This window comes from Schistocerca nitens, chromosome 7 (genome assembly GCF_023898315.1).
Source record: "Schistocerca nitens isolate TAMUIC-IGC-003100 chromosome 7, iqSchNite1.1, whole genome shotgun sequence".
In the NCBI taxonomy this organism is placed as follows: Eukaryota; Metazoa; Arthropoda; class Insecta; order Orthoptera; family Acrididae; genus Schistocerca; species Schistocerca nitens.
In genome coordinates, this window is record NC_064620.1 from 82,238,624 (window position 1) to 82,263,458 (window position 24,835).

The following is a 24,835-nucleotide window of genomic DNA, read 5'->3' on the forward strand; positions in this document are numbered from 1 at the left end:
TGTTGTGAGTTCACAGTAGGCGGTGAAGACTTGCATGACAATGAGCGTTCGTGAAGTCCGCTTTCGTCGCTGGGTGACAGCAAATTTCCCGCATGGATGTAATGGTGAAAGTGGATCGGCGTGTGCACGTCAAGAAGATTTCCTCGGAGTTTGGCACTTCGTATGTTTACGCTATCGTTCACGGGTCCGTAGGGTATCGGAAGGTTTTATGTTGGTCGGTGCCTGAACGGTTTGGTGACATCATGAAAGGCAAGCGAATAGTTGCTTCACTAAATAATCTGAAACGGTATTTCGCACTGTTACTGGCGAAGCAGCGTGGATACTGCATATCACGCCAACACCGAAGCAGCAGAGCATGATGTGGAAACATCTGGATTCACCTGTGACAAAGAAATTCTGTTCAGTGTCATCTATTGGGGAAGTTACGTCAACGGTGTTCTGGGAACGCCGTGGGCGGCCTCTGCTGGATTTCGTAGCTCTGGGTGCAGCCATCAATGTCGCCAGCCACTGTTCCACACCGTCACGTCTGCGGGCTGCCATCAGGAAGAAGCACCGAGGGGTTCTCAATCTAGACGATGTTGTTATCCACCACAGTGCGAGGTTACGTGTGGCAATCATAACCGCCGACGAGCTCCCGTCATTTTATTGTGTGAGTGTGAACCACACACCACACAATCCGGACCTCTCCCTAGTGATTTTCAAGTTTACAGTCCACTGAAGAAGTTCCCGGCAGGATGGTGATTCTCGCTAAACGATGGAGCCAAGGCAGCAGTGCCACGATGGTTCCACAGTCGTCCGGACGATTTCTACCACTGGAGCATCTCAGATTTATTGCTACGATGGGACAAATGTCTGAACCGGCGTGGATAACACGTTGAAAAATTCTTTAGGGTACGTAGAATAGTATGTATATCTGTAGCCACCTGTCAGTACTTCATTTTGGCTAGTAAAAATTAAAGGCAAAGACTTCCTGATTCGCACTCGTAAAAGTTAAGTACATTTTCTGGTTCCAGCTCGGAATGATAGCATTCCATTTATATGTGCTCATATATTTTTATGAAATTACATAAAATTCCTTCGGAAAAGTAAGGCTTTTGCCAAAGTGAAATACGGTTCCGGGATCCAATATGTTCTTGTACCTAGGTAAAAATACTCTATCCAAATTTGAAAAGTGTTGGAGGGGATAAAATTTCGTCAATAGTGTATTTAATAGTCTGTGTGTTACATTATCAATCTGCTACACACCAATAATCAGTAAGTGAAATAAAATTAAGAAGAAGTGCATTATTATCAGAAACTAATTACAAGTTCAAAATACATTGAAAGAGAAGCTTTTGGTACCTAAAACAGATTTTCATATTCAGAACAGGCAAAATTGTTAAGACACTAAAGAAACCGAAGTCATTTACAAAAATCACGTTTTACGTGGTAGAAGACTATCTTACGTTTCAAGTCGCAAGATGGAGCACAACTAACAGAACATGGCTTAACCGCCCACACTTTATGTAAGTAGTTTTAAACAAAGTCCGCAGCTCGTGGTCGTGCGGTAGCGTTCTCGCTTTCCGCGCCCTGGTTCTCGGGTTCGATTCCCGGCGGGAACAGGGATTTTCTCTGCCTCGTGATGACTGGGTGTTGTGTGATGTCATTAGGTTAGTTAGGTTTAAGTAGTTCTAAGATCTAGGGGACTGATGACCATAGATGTTAAGTCCCATAGTGCTCAGAGCCATTTGAACCATTTTTTTGAACAAAAATGTTCAAATGTGTGTGAATTATTCAGGGATGAAACTACTGAGGTCATCGGTCCCTAAAGCTACACGCTACTTAAACTAACTTAAACGAAATTATGCTAAGAACAACAGTCACACCCATGCCCGAGGGAGGACTCGAACCTCCGGCGTGAGTGGCGCCTGAGACCGCACGGCCACTCCGAGCGGCTAGTTTTAAACTTACGCAAAATTTTACTCGCCGTGAAACTCTATAATGAAGATTTAATAATATTCTCCAGGTAGATTTAGTATATTACAAAACAGTTAAATATGTAGAAATTCTAATAAGCTGCACAAATCATAACTTCAAGTCTCACAACAACAAAAACACTAGAAGATGCTGCAGTCTGCTTACGGCGGTTTCTAGTGCGCTCACCTTCACGAGAACCAGTCACTAGACTCAAATATTGAACAGGAGACATCATGTGTTTCTAGATACACTATCATCCGGGTACAACACTCTCCTCTGCTACCTCCTTTAGGAATATGTGGGAGCTTCTTGAACACCCTGTATTTAGGAAAGCCGTTTCTCACGTCCTCTACCGCTCGTTTTGATTTAGAGATTGCGCTGTTATTGATGGCATTAAGCATCTGTGAAATCACCTAGAACAATACAATTTACGAACCAAAACGATAGGAAACACGTCACGTGACTGCCTTTTCCATACGAATGGCATCCTGTTAAAAGACAACTACCTTTTCACTAAGCCATATTCACACTATTTTGTTCCCTGTCCATGGTGGTAATGTATTGTCCTTTTTATACAGCAAAACAGTCGACAATGGCTTAAAATGCCATTTGTGCAACGAAGAAGACGCTTAAACAACTACAGCCTAGGTGAGAAAAATGCCGTCTTCATTTAATAAGTTCGTGGCTGTGGTGCCTATCATGATGCAAGATCTATCCCCTACTAATATTTTAATGACACCACACCTAGCATCTAACTACTATGACAAAGCATTTGCGCACATACACAGTGCAGATCTCCGTTCGACATAGGCGAAAAGACATTTTCAGGGCACCTGATAAAAACACAAAAATAAGAACAGATTCTAGCAAACAGCTGACACCAGACATCGAAGCCAAATTACAAACAACAGTACATAGATTACACAAAATAAGTTTAAGCTCTAATCTGAAGGTACCACGACAAAACAACAACCTATTAAAGAAAATACCGGTTAAGAAATAAGGTAATCATCGGTAACATAATAACAGAATAGGTATACCATTTCCATTACCTAGGCTGTGGCATAAGTTCTGATTAGAGAGAAACACATAAATAAGAAAATTAACCACTATAAACTTATATGTCCTACGATTAGAAGAAAATGAAAGGATAAAATTAGATGAGAAACAGAAATGAAATTTTATAAAGTCATGACGCTACGCACTATGCAGCAGTAAGTTCGTCATTAAGACCTCAAAAGCTAAGGCAGTTTGAAGTATCGGGAATGAAGTTCCTTAAATATTTGGAAGTCTGGAAAATAGAAGAAAAAATAAGGAATGAAGAAAAGGAAAGAACTTGTAACAAAACCATTAACTGAAAAAGTAATTTAACAAAATAAGGACTGAAAAGAGCATGTACTGCATACGTCACCTCAGAGAATCCCACAACGCTGTAGGAGAGACGCTCAGTACCTCGGTACGGGCTTTTGTTGAAGTTCCGAGAACATACCTTCACCGAGGAGTCAAGCAGTGTATTGCTCCCTCCTACGTATATCTCGCGAAGAGACCATGAGGATAAAATCAGAGAGATTAGAGCCCACACAGAGGCATACCGACAATCTTTCTTTCCACGAACAATACGAGACTGGAATAGAAGAGAAAACCGCTAGAGGTACTCAGAGTACCCTCCGCCACACACCATCAGGTGGTTTGCGGAGTATGGATGTGGATGTAGATGTAGAAACAAGCAATGGAATGCTATCCCACTCGAAGAAGGTGTGTGCAAAGGCCAAGGAGGAGATAGTGAGACCGGAACAGGCATAAGAAGGAGAGTGACACTATGACCCCCGAAAGTGACCATTTTTATTTAATTTCAGTATCCTTGTACAGTTTTTGTCTTCGGTTATTCCCAGGTATTCTGTTGAAAGCTGTTTCTCACAAAATAGTATCAAAGTTTCATTAGATCAGTTTTTACGTGAAGCTAAAAGCAAAGTCTAAACAAAATATAAGTTACGCTATATGGAATAACCTACTAGGTACATTAGTTACGTGTTTGATCATAAAAAAATCACCTGCGATGGCAGATATTACAAGTTCAGTAGAATACGATGTTACGAGGGTCACTCCAAAAGAAATGCACACTATTTTTGTAAAAATACAGTTTTCATTCTGCATGTGTGAAAGTCTTACAGTGTGTACATACATGCTTCCCGCTTGTTTTCAAACTTAGTTCAACCTGTTCCCGTGAGTGTCGCCGTCATAGCATATCTTCAAGATGGCTGCTACACTTGATGTTCGTCAGAAGCAACGTGCTGTCATGGAATTCCTGTACTGTAAAAAAGGGACAATGGGAAACATCCACAAGAGGTTGGAAAAGGTGTATGGAGATGCTGGTGTCGAGCTCAGTACAGTTAGTCAGTGGGCAAGCAGGTTACGTGATGAAAGCGGGCACGGCAATATTGAGGATTGTCCTTGCAGCGGCAGGCCTCGTACTGCACACACTCCAGACAATGTGCAGAGGGTTAACGAATTGGTGACTGCTGACAGACGCATCACAGTGAACGAATTCTCACGCTACGTTGGGATAGGGGAAGGAAGCGTTTGCAGAATACTGAAAGTGTTGGCGTTAAAAAAGGTTTGTGCCAGGTGGGTTCCTAGGATGTTGACAGTGGCTCACAAAGAAACAAGAAAAACGGTATGCAGCGAACTTTTGGAACAGTACGAGAGTGGTGAAGACGAATTTCTTGGAAGAATTGTGACAGGTGATGAAACATGGCTCCATCATTTTTCACCAGGGACGAAGAGGCAATCAGTGAAGTGGCATCATTAAATTCACCCAAGAAAAAAAAATAAAAATTCAAAACCACACCTTCTGCTGTAAAAGATACAGCTACGGTGTTTTTCGATTCAGGAAGGACTCTTGCTTGTGGACATCATGCCAAGTAGAACCACCATAAATTCTGATACATATGTGACGACAGTGAAGAAACTTCAAGCTCCACTGAGTCGTGTTCGACCACATCGGCAAAAGCAGGATGTTTTGCTGTTGCACGACAATGCACGGCCGCATGCCAGTCAAAAAACCATGGAAGCGATTACAAAACTCGGATGGACAACACTGAAACACCCGCCTTACAGTCCTGATCTGGATCCATGTGACTATCATCTCTTTTGGAAACTGAGGGCTCTCTTCGTGGAACAAGGTTTGAAGATGATGACTCCCTTGTGCAAGCTGCCAAACAGTGGCTCCGACAGGTTGGTCCAGAATTTTACCGTGCGGGTATGCAGGCGCTGGTTCCAAGATGGCGGAAGGCAGTTGAGAGGGATGGAAATTATGTGGAGAAATGAAAATATTGTTCCTAAAGGATGATCTACACACTGTAAAACTTTCAAACATGTAGAATAAAAGATGGATTTTTTTAAAAAAAAATAGTGTACATTTCGTTTGGAGTGACCCTCGTACGAAGAACGTATGCCAAGAAAATCATTGCACCTGTGGTCTTAGATGCAAAGAAAATTACTCTGCTATTATTGCCATAAAAAAAATTATTAGAGGGCAGCACGTCGGCTTACACAGGCTTCAGAATGCGTTTCGTTTATACGAGACTTCCGTGGTAAATAAACACAGTGAATAAATGCAGTAACGCTGATGATGGTTGGGGATGCAGGAAGGTGTGGAGAGAGAGAGAGAGAGAGAGAGAGAGAGAGAGGAGAACGCTGGTGGCGCAGCTTACCTTGGCCTTGTCTCTCATGGAACCTCTGCCGAGAACGGCCATCTTCGTCATCGTGTCCTCCTGAAGCCTCTTGAGGGAGTTACCCTTGGGACCGAGTAACTTGCCCACGAAATTGAACTGCAACAGACGGCAAAGAGGACGCCTTTAGTATACGACCGTGTGCTCCGAGCCATCTAATTGAAGCGCTCGCGCGCATACACACGCACACACAGACACACACACACACACACACACACACACACACACACACACAGAGAGAGAGAGTGTAGCTCGCGTTGCTTGCACGTCTGACGTCATTAACTTACGCGCGGGTGCCTCGCTCCACCCTTGCTCCCTGACCGCAAAGAACACGGCGGCTGTGACTTTTTCGCGGAAACGTCTGTGACACGCCGGAGCGCAGAGTGTGGGGGTGAGACATCAAACGGAGACCCGCCCCTCCGTCAACCCCTACGATACCGGGCGGCGACGCCCCCCTTAATCTGGGGTCTCTACTCGCCGCCGGGCAAGGAGACGTCTCGTCTCATCTCATCGCTGTAATGAGACGGAAAATATGGCTGCGCCTCTGCCCTTTGCGGTAAGACCGTTCCCTACCTTCTACGCCCGCCGGGGCAACGCAGATGTCTCGCTATTACGGGAATTAATTGGACTGGGCACTCCCGTGTTTCACAAGTGTGTTTCTTTTTCCTGTATATCTTTGCACATAAATTACGTGAATTGCTTTAAATTGGGAAAATAGAAAAGGAAGAAGTTGACTTTCTCTTGTTAAACTACCGTGTTCTGGCCGGCCGGAGTGGCCAAGCGGTTCTATGCGCTACAGTCCGGAACCGCGCGACCGCTACGGTCGCGGGTTCGAATCCTGCCTCGGGCATGGATTTGTGTGATGTCCTTAGGTTAGTTAAGTTTAAGTAGTTCTAAGTTCTAGGGGACTTATGACCTCAGCAGTTGAGTCCCAGAGTGCTCAGAGCCATTTTTGAACCATGTTTTGGAGTAAAGGGGTGGCAACATTGAACTGATTATGCGACAGCGCCAACTTCGGCACCACCGATTTCGTCCAAATTTATGGTATATGCAAGGTTTGGCCAGAAGTGAAAATGATAGAGATGGGAGCTCCAAATGACCGAAAGTTCAGCAACTACTATCATTTTTAGTGTTAACTGGGCGAGGCATTAGCGATTTATGTTAGCGAAGACCTCAGCACCGGTTGGCTCAACCGAAAGAGTAGAGAATGGTAATCCTTGAGTCCTAGACTAAAGTCTGCCTGGGGAAACCAATGATTCTGTCATTGCGTCACTTAGACTTCAGATAAATTGAAACAATTCTTAATATATTGTATTTATTAACATTTTCGTAAAAGCCTTGAAAAGGAAAGGCAAAGCAAAATCTACAGTTGCAAATAAACTTCCAGGAAGGTAATGCAAGGCGTTCACTAGGACATCATACGTAAAATTGCTTTTAATACACTCCTGGAAATTGAAATAAGAACACCGTGAATTCATTGTCCCAGGAAGGGGAAACTTTATTGACACATTCCTGGGGTCAGGTACATCACATGATCACACTCACAGAACCACAGGCACATAGACACAGGCAACAGAGCATGCACAATGTCGGCACTAGTACAGTGTATATCCACCTTTCGCAGCAATGCAGGCTGCTATTCTCCCATGGAGACGATCGTAGAGATGCTGGATGTAGTCCTGTGGAACGGCTTGGGGGGACAGATCCGGAGATCTTGCTGGCCAGGGTAGTTGACTTACACCTTCTAGAGCACGTTGGGTGGCACGGGATACATGCGGACGTGCATTGTCCTGTTGGAACAGCAAGTTCCCTTGCCGGTCTAGGAATGGTAGAACGATGGGTTCGATGACGGGTTGGATGTACCGTGCACTATTCAGTGTCCCCTCGACGATCACCAGTGGTGTACGGCCAGTGTAGGAGATCGCTCCCCACACCATGATGCCGGGTGTTGGCCCTGTGTGCCTCGGTCGTATGCAGTCCTGATTGTGGCGCTCACCTGCACGGCGCCAAACACGCATACGACCATCATTGGCACCAAGGCAGAAGCGACTCTCATCGCTGAAGACGACACGTCTCCATTCGTCCCTCCATTCACGCCTGTCGCGACACCACTGGAGGCGGGCTGCACGATGTTGGGTGCGGGACCGTAGCCCAGCTTCATGGAGACGGTTGCGAATGGTCCTCGCCGATACCCCAAGAGCAACAGTGTCCCTAATTTGCTGGGAAGTGGCGGTGCGGTCCCCTACGGCACTGCGTAGGATCCTACGGTCTTGGCGTGCATCCGTGCGTCGCTGCGGTCCGGTCCCAGGTCGACGGGCACGTGCACCTTCCGCCGACCACTGGCGACAACATCGATGTACTGTGGAGACCTCACGCCCCACGTGTCGAGCAATTCGGCGGTACGTCCACCCGGCCTCCCGCATGCCCACTATACGCCCTCGCTCAAAGTCCGTCAACTGCACATACGGTTCACGTCCACGCTGTCGCGGCATGCTACCAGTGTTAAAGACTGCGATGGAGCTCCGTATGCCACGGCAAACTGGCTGACACTGACGGCGGCGGTGCACAAATGCTGCGCAGCTAGCGCCATTCGACGGCCAACACCGCGGTTCCTGGTGTGTCCGCTGTGCCGTGCGTGTGATCATTGCTTGTACAGCCCTCTCGCAGTGTCCGGAGCAAGTATGGTGGGTCTGACACACCGGTGTCAATGTGTTCTTTTCTCCATTTCCAGGAGTGTATTTACAGTTGATGATTTACACGTGATGTGGTGATACTCGTATCAAAAATAGGGCAAGCCGTATTTTACTCGGCATATTCCACAAGTTGCAAAAAACCACATTTCTAAAATTACCTGGTTGTTTTAAGGTATCTATACAAAAACAAATCTGGTATACATTTATAAAATGTTCACCCTCATCGCACAGTTTTGCAGCAAATCATGATAGAATATTGGCGATAATAATTGTGATGTACAAAGGAATGTGTTTTGATGCAGTCTTCTGGAGATGTGGCTTCTTTTTCTCTCTGGAAGAAATACAAGCAGTTTCGAATATTTTTGATCATATTTATTCCTGACCATAAAAACAGTATCGCAGGGTTCCATTATTGAAATGAATTTGGAAGGAGTCAACTGAGGACTGCACTATAGCAACCTTTTTCATCTGGAAATATATAGTCCCCTAATTTTGGATTTGTTTGTCCTCTCCACCAATTAATTAACAGAGGAAATTCCTTCAAAAATTTTGTTGAGTAGGGTTTTCAAGTTCCCTAGATTATGGTGGAATAATGACGACATTCTCATATTTTTCCGCGTGCCCATCCACGGTTTTTGAAACCTCGGTCCAAAAGATTCAATGCTATATTGTAGGCGTAAGTGCACCGTTGCCAATAATTGTCTAGAAAGGGTTATAGCATACTGCGTTGTATGCAATTGGTTTACTTTGTTCGTGTCCTGTCGTTTTAAGAGAGCTACTTTTGCCCCTCGATGGTCCAGGGTTCAGTTATTAGTCTAGTGGTACTGGCAACCTGAAACAGAGACATCATAAAGATTGTCATTTTTTCCTTTCTCAATACCCAAATGGAACAGGAAGGAATACCAATAAAATTATTGGGACGAAGTACTCTACGCCATGCACTGTACAGTGGTTTGTTTGTGTGCGGTGTGATTCGGGAGGAGCGGTGACTAAAGCCCGACCAGCCATATACACTGGTGCCAAAAATTAAAGCAACAGACAGAAATATTGCAAGGTTCCATTTATTTTACCAAGAAACCGTATGAACAGGTGTTTGTGAAGTAGAAACAATGCAAAGAATTCAGAACGTAAACAACTGCAACATGCATAACAGTAGAAAATAATGTTTTTGGTTTTTTCCAACTTAACGGATTTGCACAACACTCCGAGAACTGGCTAATGTGATCAGTATGGAGTGTATCCACCTCTGCCAGTAATACAGGCCTGACCACGTCGGGGTATGCTGTGAATGATGTCGTAAGTCTCACGTTGAGGAAATAATGCCCATTCTTTCTGCAGAGCGGTTCGCAAGTCTTGGAGAGTGGTTGGTGGATGCTGAACTGATCCAACCCACCTCCCTAATACATCTCAGACATGCTCTGCGGGATTCAAATCGGGTGATCGAACAGGCCACGCCGTAAGTACAAGATCCTCCGTTTTCAAGAAAACATCAACAACCCGTGCTTTAAGAGGTCGAACATTATCATCCATCAATACAAAGTCTGGGCCCGCAGCGTCTCGCAACAACCGTACATGAGATCCCAAGATCTAGTCCAATACCTGACAGAAGTTAAACCTTGCCGATTCATTCGCACTGTTTCACGAAGAGCTGTTCGAATGGTCAACATAATCCTTGCCCACACCATAAGGGCTCCTCCTCGATATCGGTGTTATTCCGCAATGTTTAAGTCCCGAAATCGTGTTCCATATTCCCTCCAGATGGGACTCCGTCGAGAATCACTCTCCAGACCAAATCGGGACTCATCTGTGAAAAGAACATTGCCTCACTATTCGACCGTCCAGAAGGCATGTTGACGACTCTATTCTAGAGTTCCCTTCTGTGATGACGCGTCAGAGGTACACATGCAGCATGTCTCCGAAAGTAAAGGCCACTCTGCCAAAGCCTTCTGTACACCTTTTGCCTCGATACAACACGTCCAGTGGGTGCTGCGAGGTCATATTCTGGTTGCTGTGCACTACTAAGGCGGTAACGTCGTGCCCTTACAGCCAAATAACCGTCCTCCCATTCTGATGTCGCACATGGTCGGCCCTACCCTGGTCTACGGGATACAGTTTCGCTCTCTATAAACTGTCCCCATATCCGAGAAACAACAGAACGATTCACATTACGCCATCGAGCCACATATGCTTGCGGCTGTCCTACTTTGAGGCCTCCTGTGACCCTCCACTGCGGAGAATCTGGTAGGTGTCTTCTCTGTGCGATACGGCACCCTCTGTGACTGTGTACACAGCGATTGTGGATGTGAGACTATTCGCCAAACACAACCCTGTTTGGTAGGTACCCTGCCGTCATCGTTGGCGTGGTTGTCCGTTGGTGGAATCCCATCTTCCGTGCAGAACACGATCACACGGACATCTGCTGACAGTCTGTGTGAATATATCATGAATTAGACACAGGACTGGGAAATAGCGGTTTGTTGCTTTCATTCTGGACACCGGTGTATACTTAGGTCTTGGTAGTTTTTCTTAAATATAGCGAGGGAAAAACAACTATTAATATGCCTCTGTATGAGCCCTAATTTCTTCAACCTTATCTTCGTGGTCCCTACGTGAAATGTATGTTGGCGGCAGTCGATTCATTCTGCAGTCAGCTTCAAATGCCAGTTTTCTGAACAATCTCAGTAGTTTTCTTCGCACTGAATGACTTCTTCCCTTCAGGGATTCCCAGTTGAGCTCCCGAAGCATATCCGTAATACTTGCATGCTGATCGAACCTACCGGTAACAAATCTATCAGCTCACCCCTGAATTGTTTCGATGTCGTTTTCAGTCCTGATCCCAAAAACTCGAGCAGCACTCAAGAATAGATCGCGATAGAGTCCCACATGCAGTATCCTTTACAGATGAACCACATTTTCCTGAAATTCTCCCAATAAACCAACGTCGAACAGTTGCCTTCCCTACCACAGTCCTCACAAGTTCATTCCATTTCACATCGCTCCGCAACGTTACGACAAAGATTTTTAAACCACGTGACTGTGTCAAGCAGGACGCTACTAATGCTGTGTCCGAACATTACGGGTTTGTTTTTCCTACTCATCCGCATTAACTCTTATTTTTGTACGTTAAGAGCCAGCTGCCATTCATCACACAAGCTAGAAATATTATCTAAGTCATCTTGTATCACCCTACAGTCACTTGTCATCGACACCTTGCTGTACGTCACAGCATCATCAGAAAACAACCGCAGATTGTTGCCCACCCTCTCTGGCAGATCAGTTACGTATATAAAAAATAGCAACGGTTCTATCACACCTCCCTGGGGCACTCCTAGTACCCTACGTTAGCAAATTGAACATTTGTTGTTAGCTCAGAATGTGCCCTGTAAGTGTCTCTCTCTTACTTTAGTCAAGTGTGTCATTACTTACTCAATCCATCCAATTTTTGGCAATTTTCTGAAACAAAGTATTTCAAAAGTTTCCGTTTTCCTTTTGCCTGTACTTCTTGTCGTAGACGTTTCGTTTGCATACATGGCTGCTAGCAGGACTATTACTTTAGTGAAAGACTTTCTAACACAAGCTTACATTCAGTGTAAACTAATTTCTATATTTTTTATTCGCTTTCCATATACCGTGATTGAGCATTTAATATCCCCTTCATTTTAGAAAACGTCAATTACCACGTTCCCCGTACGCAGACAACCTTATTACTTTAAGTGTCTTATTTCCTAACCAGATTCCCTTACCATCCCCTGATTTTTCGACTACACTTCGTTACTATTTTCTTTTGTTGACGTCCGTCTTCTAATTTCTATGCAGGACGCTACTCATTTTTTTTCTTTTTTTTTTTTTATTGCTCTTCATAGTTGCCGACCGCTGGTGGCCGAGCGGTTCTGGCGCTACAGTCTGGAACCGCGCGACCGCTACGGTCGCAGGTTCGAATCATGCCTCGGGCATGGATGTATGTGTTGTCCTTAGGTTAGTTAGGTTTAAGTAGTTCTAAGTTCTAGGGGACTTATGACCTCAGCAGTTGAGTCCCATAGTGCTCAGAGCCATTTGAACCATTTTTTTCTTCATAGTTCTTTGCGACTCTGAAAGAGTTACAATGTCACCAATTAACCTCAGAGTCTTTATTTCTTCTATTTGCACTTCGATTCCCTTTCCAAATTTCTCCTTGGTGTTTTCTGTACTGCTTGCCCTGTACATCGATTGAGTAACATCGGAGATAGATTTCGGAGATGTTTCACTCCCTTCTCAACTACTGTGTCCATTTCATGTACTTTGACTCTAATAACTGCAGGATGGGTGTTTCAGGCTTGATAACTTCAAGATTTGAAAAACTGCATTCCAGTCAAAAGCTTAATGTCCCTCAAATAATCATAATAATATCATACGTAATCATTCAAAGGGTGCTTGTAAACAGAATAGTTGCCCTTTTGATTAGTCGTTGCGAAGGATCCAAGACTAACAAAGTTGCTGTTCCACGACCTGAAAATAGCGACCTCGACACGAGAGCGGAACATTCAGACATGCCCTCAGACTTTGGAGACGCAACAGAACGTGGACGGCAGGGGCGTCGGTCGGCACGCACTCTGAATATAACAAGGGGCAGAAGATCAAAGCGAGCAGCGGCGTTATGTACAGTAGTTGTCTGCGGATGAGCGGAACCCTGGAAAAAGGACGCGCGGAATGAAAAAGGCGGCAGCGAACGTGACGCCCCGCGCGGGAATATTGCATACAAAGTCCCGAGTGTGTCAAAGAATTCCCCTGAGCTTCCTGCCCGCTCCCATGTGCAGCCCCGGGAATCTCACCCGCGTCGATCGCGCCGACTGCGACGTTCCTTTGGCGACGTTTTCTGACGCCGTCTCTGGCTTCTGAAGGAACAGCGTCCAGGCCTATGTCTGGAGTGTCGACCAAAGAAGCAGACTTCTGCTGAGATTTTACTACACGCCGAACTTAATCTCTTCTCCGGCCGGGGTTCTTTTGCTCAGTGCTGTGGGTTCCTACTAACAGTTGCGTCGACAGAAAAACATATACACATGTTTTCAAATGGCTTAAAAAGAGCTATTGTTCAACCACGTATGTTGATGACTTAGATCTATACTCCAAAAACAACGATGACGTGCGCGGTAGAGTTTGATAAAGTTTCTGTGCGCGCGCTGATTAGTTTCAAATTGTTTTCGCGATCCTGCGGGAGCCATACTTGGTGGCTGTACGAGGGGAATTAAGCAGTCCTCAGACGCCCAATATTTACTGTGCAAAACAGAGTATTGCACAATAATATTAAGTGTCATAGAGCGGCATTGAAGGTTTGCCGAAGGTGTGAAGCAGACTGCAGAGCTTTAAAAATATTGACACTAGTTCTATACACACTGAGGTGACTAAAGTCATACGATTGTGATAAACACATATACAGATGGAGGTAGTATCGCGTACGCAAGGTATAAAAGGACAGCGCGTTGACGGGGCTGTCATTTACAGTTGCAGTAGGGACCGCGGAAACGATGAGTAGCCAAGTGGTGATACAGAGTACCTGCGGCCGTGAACCGTGTGATACCTTGCGGAGAGCGTATGCAGATGTCGATGTACTACCACTACGCCAGAGAAGTCGTCCCGATACTTTGCAAAGCTGCCAGGGAGGGGTGGGGGATGTCTCTAGTACAGGGCTTAACAACTGGCCGGTTTTGAGCGCGAGTACTCGCGTCTGCTCAGGCACGTGCTCGCGAGCAGGTGCAAGGTCGCGGAGTAGGGAGGGATGGGTGGGAGGGGAAATGCGCGCGCATGTTTGAATGTGATCTCGCGTTCTTAGCAGATTTAACTAGCCATCTGAATGCTTTGAACATTGTACTACAAGGCAAAGATCTGGTAATTACTCATTTCATAGATCGAATACGAGCTTTTAAAATGAAATTGACACTTCGGGTGAGTCAGCTGGAAACAGGAAACATAGCTGATTCTCCTAAATTATCATCCATGCAAGATGTCCACAAAGACTGTGAACATTAGTCACATAGTTTAGTTGTGGTGGTGGTGGTGGTGGTGGTGGTTAGTGTTTAACGTCCCGTCGACAACGAGGTCATTAGAGACGGAGCGCAAGCTCGGTTTAGGAAAGGATTGGGAAGGAAATCGGCCGTGCCCTTTCAAAGGAACCATCCTGGCATTTGCCTGAAACGATTTAGGGAAATCACGGAAAACCTAAATCAGGATGGCTGGAGACGGGATTGAACCGTCGTCCTCCCGAATGCGAGTCCAGTGTGCTAACCACTGCGCCACCTCGCTCGGTAGTTTAGTTGTATCAGCGCTTTCAAGATCTGACAGCACTAGACAGTGATTTTGATCTGTTCTCTCCATATTCAGCGAATAGATTCGTCCTGAGGTGCAGCAAGAAATTATTGACCTGCAGTGTGTCAGAGAATACAGAAACAAATTTCAGAACAAGAAAAACATTTTGGAATTCTACAGACACTTCCCTCAGGATAGATTTCCTCGTTTGCACAAACTGGCGGCTACAATAATATCAATGTTCGGTTCCACGTATGTTTGTGAAAAACTGTTCTCTGCAATGAAATGTAACAAGACGCGCCTGAGAAACGCATTGTCTGATCGAAATTTAAACTGCACGCTGCGCCTAAAATGCACAAGAACAATTACTCCGAACATAGACGCAATTGTAAAGGGCAAAAAGTACAAGATAACCGAGAATCCCACACTTCAGTGACACCTTTTATTGTGTAACAGTTCACAAATTAATGCGAATGTAGAGGCATACACTAAGCTAATAAAACTATGTGGCGTGTGTACATTCTCCTTTATTTGTTCCATTTGTCGCAGTAATAATTCGTGAGTGATATCCCTGCAGGTGGCCGCGGATTTACATTGACTGGCGGCAGCTGTTGTTTGCCCCACGTGACTTTCCCCACTCTCCGCTCTGGTCGGGTAGTGGGGGACCGTGCTCGCGCTGCTCCGTGCTCGCGCTGCTCCGTGCTCGCGCCTTGCTGCTCACAGCTTGCTCCGCGAGCACGTATGTTGTGAAGCCCTGCTCTAGTATAATATACACCAGCTTCGGGTAGATTCAATCGTTTTCAGATCTGTTACACCGTAAATTTCGTATGTGGCACGTCACAAACTCCGTAGGCATTGCATGTGGTGCATGTGGATCATATAAAGTACTTGCTGCGAGTGTGACACAACATTTCTCTGCTTTCTAGCACGACGAATCCCGCACACAATCCCGACACGATCTTTGCGAGGATCATCAGCTAACCTGTCCATCACAAATAGCAGATCTGTATTGAATTTAGCGTATGTGGGACGTGATGGATAGGCGTATGGCCCAAGCGAGCGAGGTGGCGCGATGAGAAGATAATGGACTCTGAAACACCCCCGTTAAATTCCTTATTGGGTTTTGTGTAATTTATCGTTGCCGCCAAACAATTAATTATTATGATTATATGACCGTGTGCTTAATGGATGAAGGCTATCGGTTTCCCTGCTGTGGTTTCGGTGGTATTTCAACCGAATGCGGCTGATCTGAGACTGAATAGTTAATGATTGAAAGTTGTCTATTATTAAGAACCACAAAGGTTGCGATGTACAAACTGATATGTATTTCCTACTAACACACAAATTCTGAGGCAGTTGCTACCTTCGCCTTACACGTCTAATTACAGTTATATCTTTTTATTGGTTGTTGATTTTCAGTACTTCGTCACACGCAATGCTGATGGTTAACATTCACAACAATCCTCACTGCAATCCATGGTTGTTGCTGGCCGACGCGGTTGACGCGAAACACGTAATTCGGTACTTGTCACTTTCTGTTTCATATCACTCGCGAATCGGTATTAGTGAGGGTCAATGCCACGACGATCAGGGGGACGTGCTCACTCGTCATACTCCGGTGAATTTTACTGTTTACAACTCACTCGACCACCATTCTTGCCTGTCTCTCCCGCACTACTTCTCACTCGACACACTCCAGTACTACTGCGCAGTCAACACTACTCACACTCCCTCCTGCAGCGCTCGACAATTGACTCCTGTCTATTATCGACCTGGGCGTCGGATATTAGCATCTATTCTTGTGGGATCACAGATCCCTTACAACTCGCATTTTATACGATGAGAGTCCAAATTATCTTCAGACCACGCAGGTTTATATTTTCGGCGATTTCCCTAATTCACTCAAGACAAATGCTCAGATGGTTCATTTTGAAAGTATATGGCGATTTTTCCCTCTATCCCTCCAAAACAGGGGCTTGTGCTCCTTCTGTAGTGATCTTGTCTTCGAAGGGACGTAAGCCCCTAAGTTGGCTTCCTTTTTGGTCTTGACTGCCTTAGTGTTAAAATATTTGAACCAGATACCACACCAGAATGAAACAGCGTGCAGTGCTATCTCACACGATGACATACACCATATTTAATAACGCCGTGAGTGTCCTGACCTGGTAAAAGTCTACAAATTGGGCTCCTCTTTGGCGATTGGGTATAATTTCGCTGCTTGTTTATTTAAGCTACTTCTTATTTGCCCACATGAGACTCGTCCGACAAGGAGACCCTCAGACATGTTAATCACAAGTATTAATGAGTCTTAGGTACGTTGTAGCTCTGTCCTGATGACTCGTCAAGCGGCCTTTCAAGCGACGACACCCAGTTTCCCAGAAAATCAATGTTGGAATTTTTATTGATACTTCCTATACCCATCACGTTAATCATGTTTTGATCCAGCGAAAGTAGCTCAGCGGTTAAAATTTGCGTCCTCCACGGAGGTTGTACTGGTTCAAACCCTCTCTGTATACTTTTTCCAATTTATTGGTACAAGATACGTTAGATTGTATACGTCATCTAAAATTATTCAAAAATAGTCATTTGCACGCTTGTAATTTGTTAATACATCAATGCTGGAATAAACTTCAAATATGTGTTCCGTTTGTTACAGAATAGACTACAGATTCGTCTTACTGGCTACGGCTTGCTTCGCTTGATGTGCTAGAGCACAATTCCATACGGTATTTGTCGCATAAGCAACCGAAACACAAATTCGAAGCCCATCACGCACATTTAATGAAAGCTACTGCCTTGCAGCCACGCGGATGTTGCAGAAGTGATATCGGCCAACACAGGTTGTTTGATTTCAAAAAGATTGTTGTTCTTCAGATCAACCCCGTTGTGAACAACGCATATTTTATCATTCCTATGAAAGGAGCTGTATTAAATTGATTCACAATTAAAGAAAGTATTATTATAGACTCTTCTCTTACACGATTTCTCTGTTAGTTTTTAGCAAGTCGAGATCATGAATTGAAGACATGCGCGGAAAAACAGGCTAACCCTCAAATGTAAAAGCTTATAGATAAGTTTCCATCTGTTGCTGGGTACGGGAACTATCAAAATTGTCATTGGTCTCACCCCTAAATATCACATTAGGATACTTAGGGGTGAGACCAATGTTAATTTTGACAGTTTCCGTACCCAGAAATAGATGTCAACACTTAAGTTTTTAAATTTGAGGGTTACCCCGTTTTTCCGCACATGTCTTCAACTTTTTTTCGTGACAGTTTCAATCTGCCTGTAAAAATAAACATTACAGGGTTAGCAAAGGGGTGTTCATTCACGTGGGATAATTTTTTACGGTGCAGGGTCACGCTTATCTTTCATCAACAAAGATCTGATCGTAAAGTGTCTGATCAGTCCTCCCCCTCCCTACAAATCAAAAAGCTAAAGGATTTTTTATTGTCCCACATGTGGAGGAATGGGATGTTTTAAAAAGCCTTCATGAAAAGCTTTCGTGAATTTCCGTGATTTGCTTCAGGTCGCAATTACACTTCGTAATTCAAGAGTCAAATCGTCAACTCTTTTTTTAACAATCTGAGCAAATTTCCCAGGCGGAAAGGGAATATCTTTCCCGACGTAATTACAGTATAATGTGCTGTGAAGGAATGACTAATGTTATTCCAATCGGGTTTCGCTCCTTGTCCCGCTACGGATCTGTTGTACGTGTATTGATACTGGCAGTCGCTCCTATCGGTGCTAATTGCAACATAATCTGCGTAAATATCAGAAATGAGTACTTCCATCTGCATGTGGAACCCTTCCGCAGCTGCTAATACTTCGTCCATCGTTGGGAACTCTTTGGATCCGTCAAATATTGGGATTTTAGTATCAACGACAAACGGAATATACATTTGAAGAAATGTGCTGTAATGATTGATTTTTTTAATGAAACTACTAAGGTGCAGTCTGAGGCGTCTTGTCACGGCCCAGGCGGCTGGCCCCGTCGGACGTTCGAGTCCTCCCTCGGGCATTGGTGTCTGTGTTGTCCTTAGTGTAAGTTAGATTAAGTAGTGCGTAAGCTTGGGAAACGATGACCTCAGCAATTTGTTCCCATAAGACCTTACCACAAACTTACAAACTTGAATGATGTTGCATGACACTTACGTTCTATTCAATATATAAAAAGTATATGAAAGGAGTTTGAAACTGTACGGCCAGAATGGTGGTCGCTAACTTTAACCTCTCAACCACATTCGCTTGGTCTACACACGACTAACATTACGGGTATAGCAGGTACGCATAAAGCTTGAAAATCGATTTTCTCGGAAACTAATGGCTGCCGCTAATCAAGTAGTAAAGATGGGTCTTATCACGGTATATTAATAATTTTTACTTATGGACCGTCGGTCCATAAGTAAAAATTATTAATATACCGTAATATTACACGCAACTGACGAAGACAGGACTATAAAAGTTAAAGATGGGTCTCTTCACAACATACCTAAGATTCATCAGAATCCTTAATTAACAGGTCTGAGTGTCCCCTCGTCAGTTCACGAAACTAAGAAAGCAGTACACAGCGGAGCTCAGGATTATGGCTCGTTCCTTTGGCTCCATTAAGCTTTCAGTAAAATTCCGCACCACGCACAAACCTCTCAACCACATTCGCTTGGTCTACACACGACTAACATTACGGGTATAGCAGGTACGCATAAAGCTTGAAAATCGATTTTCTCGTAAAGTAATGGCTGCCGCTAACCAAGTAGTAAAGATGGGTCTCTTCACAACATACCTAAGATTCATCAGAATCCTTAATTAACAGGTCTGAGTGTCCCCTCGTCAGTTCACGAAACTAAGAAAGCAGTACACAGCGGAGCTCAGGATTATGCCTCGTTCCTTTGGCTCCATGAAGCTTTCAATAAAATTCCGCACCACGCACTAATAAACATAAGATGGATTGGATTGGATTATTTGGGGGAAGAGACCAAACAGCGAGGTCATCGGGCTCATCGGATTGGGGAAGGACGGGGAAGGAAGTTGGCCGTGCCCTTTCAAAGGAACCATCCCGGCATTTGCCTGGAGCGATTTAGGGAAATCACGGAAAACCTAACTCAGGATGGCCGGACGCGGGATTGAATCGTCGTCCTCCCGAATGCGAGTCCAGTGTACTAACCACTGAGCCACCTCTCTCGGTAATAAACATAAGACTTGCATGCGAAATATTATGACAGGTGAGATACTTGATTGAGGACTTCCTCCTGCACAGATTTCGTCTTGTTCATAACACAGAGTGCGTCATGAATATATGAAGCAAAACAGTATTACTAACTGCTTGATAGCTTGTTGGCCCGCCTGTGGAACGTAATAAAACAGCGACTGCACGTGGCATGGACACTACAAGTCTTTATTAGGTTTCCGGAGGTATGTGGCACCCCGTGTTTACACACAGGTCAGATAATTTTCGTAAATTACGGGACCCGGGTTTGTTGGCGCGGAGCTACCGCCACATATAGTCCAACACGTTTTCGACCAGGTTCAGATCATAGAATTTGGTGGACAAGACGTAAATATGAATCCACTATCATGCAACTCAGACCACTGTAGCACGATTATGGCCTCGTGACACGGACAGCTGTCCTGGTAGAAGTTGTTATCTTCGTAGAGGAGGACATCAAGGATGAAGAAATACAAGTGGTCCGCATTAAAGTTTACGTAGTCCACCAGCTGTCACGCTGCCTTCGATTATTACCTTAGTCCACATGGAAGGCTTAGTGAATGTCCCCCACGACGTAATATTGCCTCAGAGGCCTGCGTCCGTGCCACGGTGCATGTTTCGTGCGGTCGTTCACCTGCATGATTGCACATCCACACCATAGATCTGGTGTAACAATAAATGTGGTTCATACGATCAGGCAACATGTTATCACTCATCCATGGTTCAGTCACAATGATCCCGTGTCCAGTGTAGTCGTGAATGATGCTGTCGTTGGGTTGATATTGGAACACGTAAGAGTCGGCTGGTGCATAGCCCCATGTTGAACAGTGTTTGGTGAAAGGTTTGCTCCGAAACAGTCGCCACTGCATCCGTGTTGTATTCTATTATCCTGCTTTAGAGAGCGAGCAAACCTTCGACCTCAGCATTCTGCGATGCGGCGTGGACGTCCAACACCTTGTCGCCCGCTAGTGGTTTCACAAACCTTCAGCCACTTGCTGAAGATGCTCACGTCAGTCGCTCGCGGCAAGCCGATCTGTTTCACTGTTTACGTGTTGCTCATTACCACGGACCAGGCTATAATAACGTACCGACTGTCAAAGACGCTTATGTTGGAGTATTTCCCACACTGGCAGCCCCTATAATCGCCAGAGTGCCTCCCCATTCGTCTCCAACCCCCTTATACACGGTGGTCCATTGATAGCGACCGGGCCAAATATCTCACGAAATAAGCATGAAACGAAAGAACTACAGAAAACGCGAAACTCGTCTAGCTTGAAGGGGGAAACCAGATGGCGCTATGGTTGGCCCGCTTGATGGCGCTCCCATAGGTCAAACGGATATCAACTGCGTTTTTTTTTAAATAGGAACCCCCATTTTTTATTACATATTCGTGTAGTACGTAAGGAAATATGAATGCTTTAGTTGGACCACTTTTTTCGCTTTGTGATAGATGTCGCTGTAATAGTCAGAAACGTGTAAGTACGTGGTATCACGTAACATTCCGCCAGTGAGGACGGTATTTGCTTCGTGATACATTACCTGTGTTAAAATGGACCGTTTACCAATTGCGGAAAATGTCGATATCGTGTTGATGTGTGGCTATTGTGATCAAAATGCCCAACGTTCTACCGATGTTAGTACAAGATGTTTCACTGCATGACAGAATGGCGATGTACTTCCAAGATGATGGATGTCCGGCACATAGCTCGCGTGCGGTTGAAGCGGTATTGAATAGTATATTTCATGATAGGTGGATTGGTCGTCGAAGCACCATACCATGGCCCGCACGTTCACCGGATCTGACGTCCCCGGATTTCATTCTGTGGGGAAAGTGGAAGGGTATTTGCTATCGTGATCCACCGACAACGCCTGACAACATGCGTCAGCACATTGTCAATGCATGTGCGAACATTACGGAACACGAAATACTCGCTGTTGAGAGGAATGTCGTCACACGTATTGGCAAATGCATTGAGGTTGACGGACATCATTTTGAGCATTTATTGCATTAATGTGGTATTTACAGGTAATCACGCTGTAACAGCATGCGTTCTCAGAAATGATAAGTTCACAAAGGTACATGGAACAACGGAAATAAAATGTTCATGCGTACCTACGTTCTGTATTTTAATTTAAAAAAACCTACCGGTTACCATCTGTTCGTCTAAAATTGTGAGCCATATGTTTGTGACTATTACATCGCCATCTATCACAAAGCGAAAAAATTGGTCCAACTAAAACATTCATATTTCTTTACGTACTACACGAATATGTAATAAAAATGGGGGTTCATATTTTAAAAAACGCAGCTGATATCCGTTTGACCTATGGCAGCGGCATGTAGCGGGTCAACCATAGCGCCACCTGGTTTCCCCCTTCAAGCTAGACAAGTTTCGTTCTTTGCAGTTATTTCGTTTGACGCTTATTTCGTGAGATATTTGGCCCGGTCACGGTCAATTGACCATTCTGTATATCTTACTTCCCGCGTTATGCAACCCCTGTAGCCACCAGGAGGTATTCATTCTCGCGATTTGGCTCATCAGTGCTTATAAACTGGAACTTAACATCTATATCTATACACCTCAGAGACTATTCGCAGTCGACGCAAGGGGTGTGGCATCCTTAGAACCTTATTGCCAATTCCGAGGTGTCTGCTGTTTCTGACATGACCGAAACAACAGACACCTTGCGTTCACATAACTGATTCGCCCAGATGGGCGATGCATTCAACTTCTAGAGTGCAGATGCACAAGTACGTCCGACCTCCTGCGGGAATCTCAGAGTGGCGAACATGGAGGAAATGGACGGGAACTGTGGACAGGCGGCGCTCTATGTGTGTGTGGGTCGTCCGTGAGAAGTGTCGAGACAGCCCGCACAGTTGCGATAACGCTTTGCCACGGATGGCGCACTGGTTAATCCACCTGCCTTGTAAGCAGAGAGATCTCGGGTACGAATCCCGGTCCGGTCCACATTTTCACTAATCGCAGCTGATTCCGTGCGAAGTCCCGAGGCAGCTGACAGCAGTAATCCCTTCCATTTCCTTTCTCCAACTCCCCCCCCCCCCCCTTTCTATATTCAACTCACATAATAAACATAATCAGCGCCTGGAACAACGACTAGCACCTGACAGTTAAATGTAATGCGAGTAAATAGACATGAGGATCCCGTATCGTCTGTCAAATCGATAGGCGATCAGCCTTCAAGTATTTAGGAGGTTCAATCTGGAGAGATTTAAGATCTAACGACCCCACAAATGGATGGCAGATGCTGGACGCTGGTTTACTGAAAAGTTCTTAAGGAAGTGCGATTCACGCACACATCAGATAGATTACAAAACCCGTCTTCTACCACAATTTGAGTGTTACTCACCAGTCAGAGACCTCTACCAAGTCGAATGAACGGAAGAAAAAATCAAATAAAAGTAGTCCGATTGCTCGTGCGTTTGTTTAGTCACTGTGGAAATGTCACGGAAATGCTAAAGAAACGAACTGTACTAGAAGTCACTTTAACAAAACCGTTATATATCATGGAGAACCTCATACCCAAAGTATCTAGAGCCCACATTCCGAGTTGTGCCCAGCAAAATGATAATTCTTATAACATATACAGGGTGGTAAAAATAAAACTATCCAAGAAAATATTTCATACCACCTTAAGATATGCAACCCAGCTTACGTCACCCACAAAACGGGCAGGTGATGTCATTTGACTGCCTCTCTTAGGGTGCATGAAATATTTTCTGAGCTAGGTTTATTTTGCGGACCCCGTTCATCGCGTGTTGATGGTGACCAATATAATTAGATAAACTGTGGATCACTGAGACCGACAGTGATTCTTCACGCATACCACATGCGACAGAAGTAGGAAGGCTCAGTGGCCTCCGATTGTGGAGTGAAAATGTAGATTTTCACAGAATTACTGCATACCATTGGAAAAAGTTGAAATCTTTGTCCAAGATAATAATTATAGGCTTAAAGTGCTATGATTACGATTATATAGAGTAACATCATAAATAATATGTGCATTAAACTTTCTTCATGAGGTGGGTGAAAACTGTAGAACTTACAGGAAAAGATTCTCAGGGGATGGGATCCAATTTTTGAAACCACCTGTGTGGTGGTGTAGCTTAGCATCCCAGGTACCATACCCTGCAGCCATTCATCCTCGTTGGTCCTCATTTGCGAGAAATCGACAAAAAAGAACCAGATTGTCTTGTCATTCACTACAGCTTTGAAGAAAGCGCTCATATCCCTATGGCAGTATAGCGTAGTGGTCAATTTATTTCGTTGGTACGCTAAAGATTGTGGGTTCGAAACGAGGTGTGTGCATTCCACTTTTTATTGCACCATTATAGAAACGATTGATACCATTGTACTTTTTCTGTTAACTGGTTTCAGTAAAGTTTTTTCATCTTACTTTTTTATGTTTGTTTCCCTTTAAATTCTTCCTTATAGTCATTTTATGTTTTCGTTCATATTATTGCAGTCGTTATCTGTATTACTCTTTTATCAAAAATCGTTTTATTTGCAAAACCTTTTTTCGTTTAAATCTTCATCGGTGTTACGCTGTCCATGGTGCGAGAATAATTTATGTTTTAAATGTTTCTATGACGATAACTATCCTCGAAAAATAAATTTTTGGAACCACTACAAAGGCAATAAAAAAAGATTATTTCGTCTTTTGTTGTCATTCGAGAATTGGTATTTTTAAAAGTTTGAATATAATGTCAGATAAGCAAATGTCTGTAAAAGGTCACATGATCGACGATTTCAAGTGAAAAAATGTATAAAGTAAGTAAAATGTGACGGCAAATAAAAAAGTTAATAGTACGATTAAAATGAAGCGGAAAAGGATTAGAAATTAAAATCAATTATATTTAAATCAAACAACTGAGTAAAAACAATAATCGCAGTCCATTAGATAAAGATCTAAAAATATAGGTGGCACGATTTTTGTGTCTTTTCTATCTT

The 24,835-nt window shown here is 44.3% G+C and overlaps 1 protein-coding gene across 1 annotated transcript in view; it reads right to left on the minus strand.

The window, feature by feature from the left end:
• The window catches only part of LOC126195480 (KH domain-containing, RNA-binding, signal transduction-associated protein 2-like), a 380,097-nt gene that overhangs the window by 144,763 nt on the left and 210,499 nt on the right, over nucleotides 1-24,835 (minus strand). Inside the window, exon 3 of the mRNA XM_049934110.1 lies at nucleotides 5,670-5,786. Within this exon, the coding sequence (XP_049790067.1) occupies nucleotides 5,670-5,786 (117 nt within the window). The remainder of the gene's footprint in view (nucleotides 1-5,669; nucleotides 5,787-24,835) is intronic.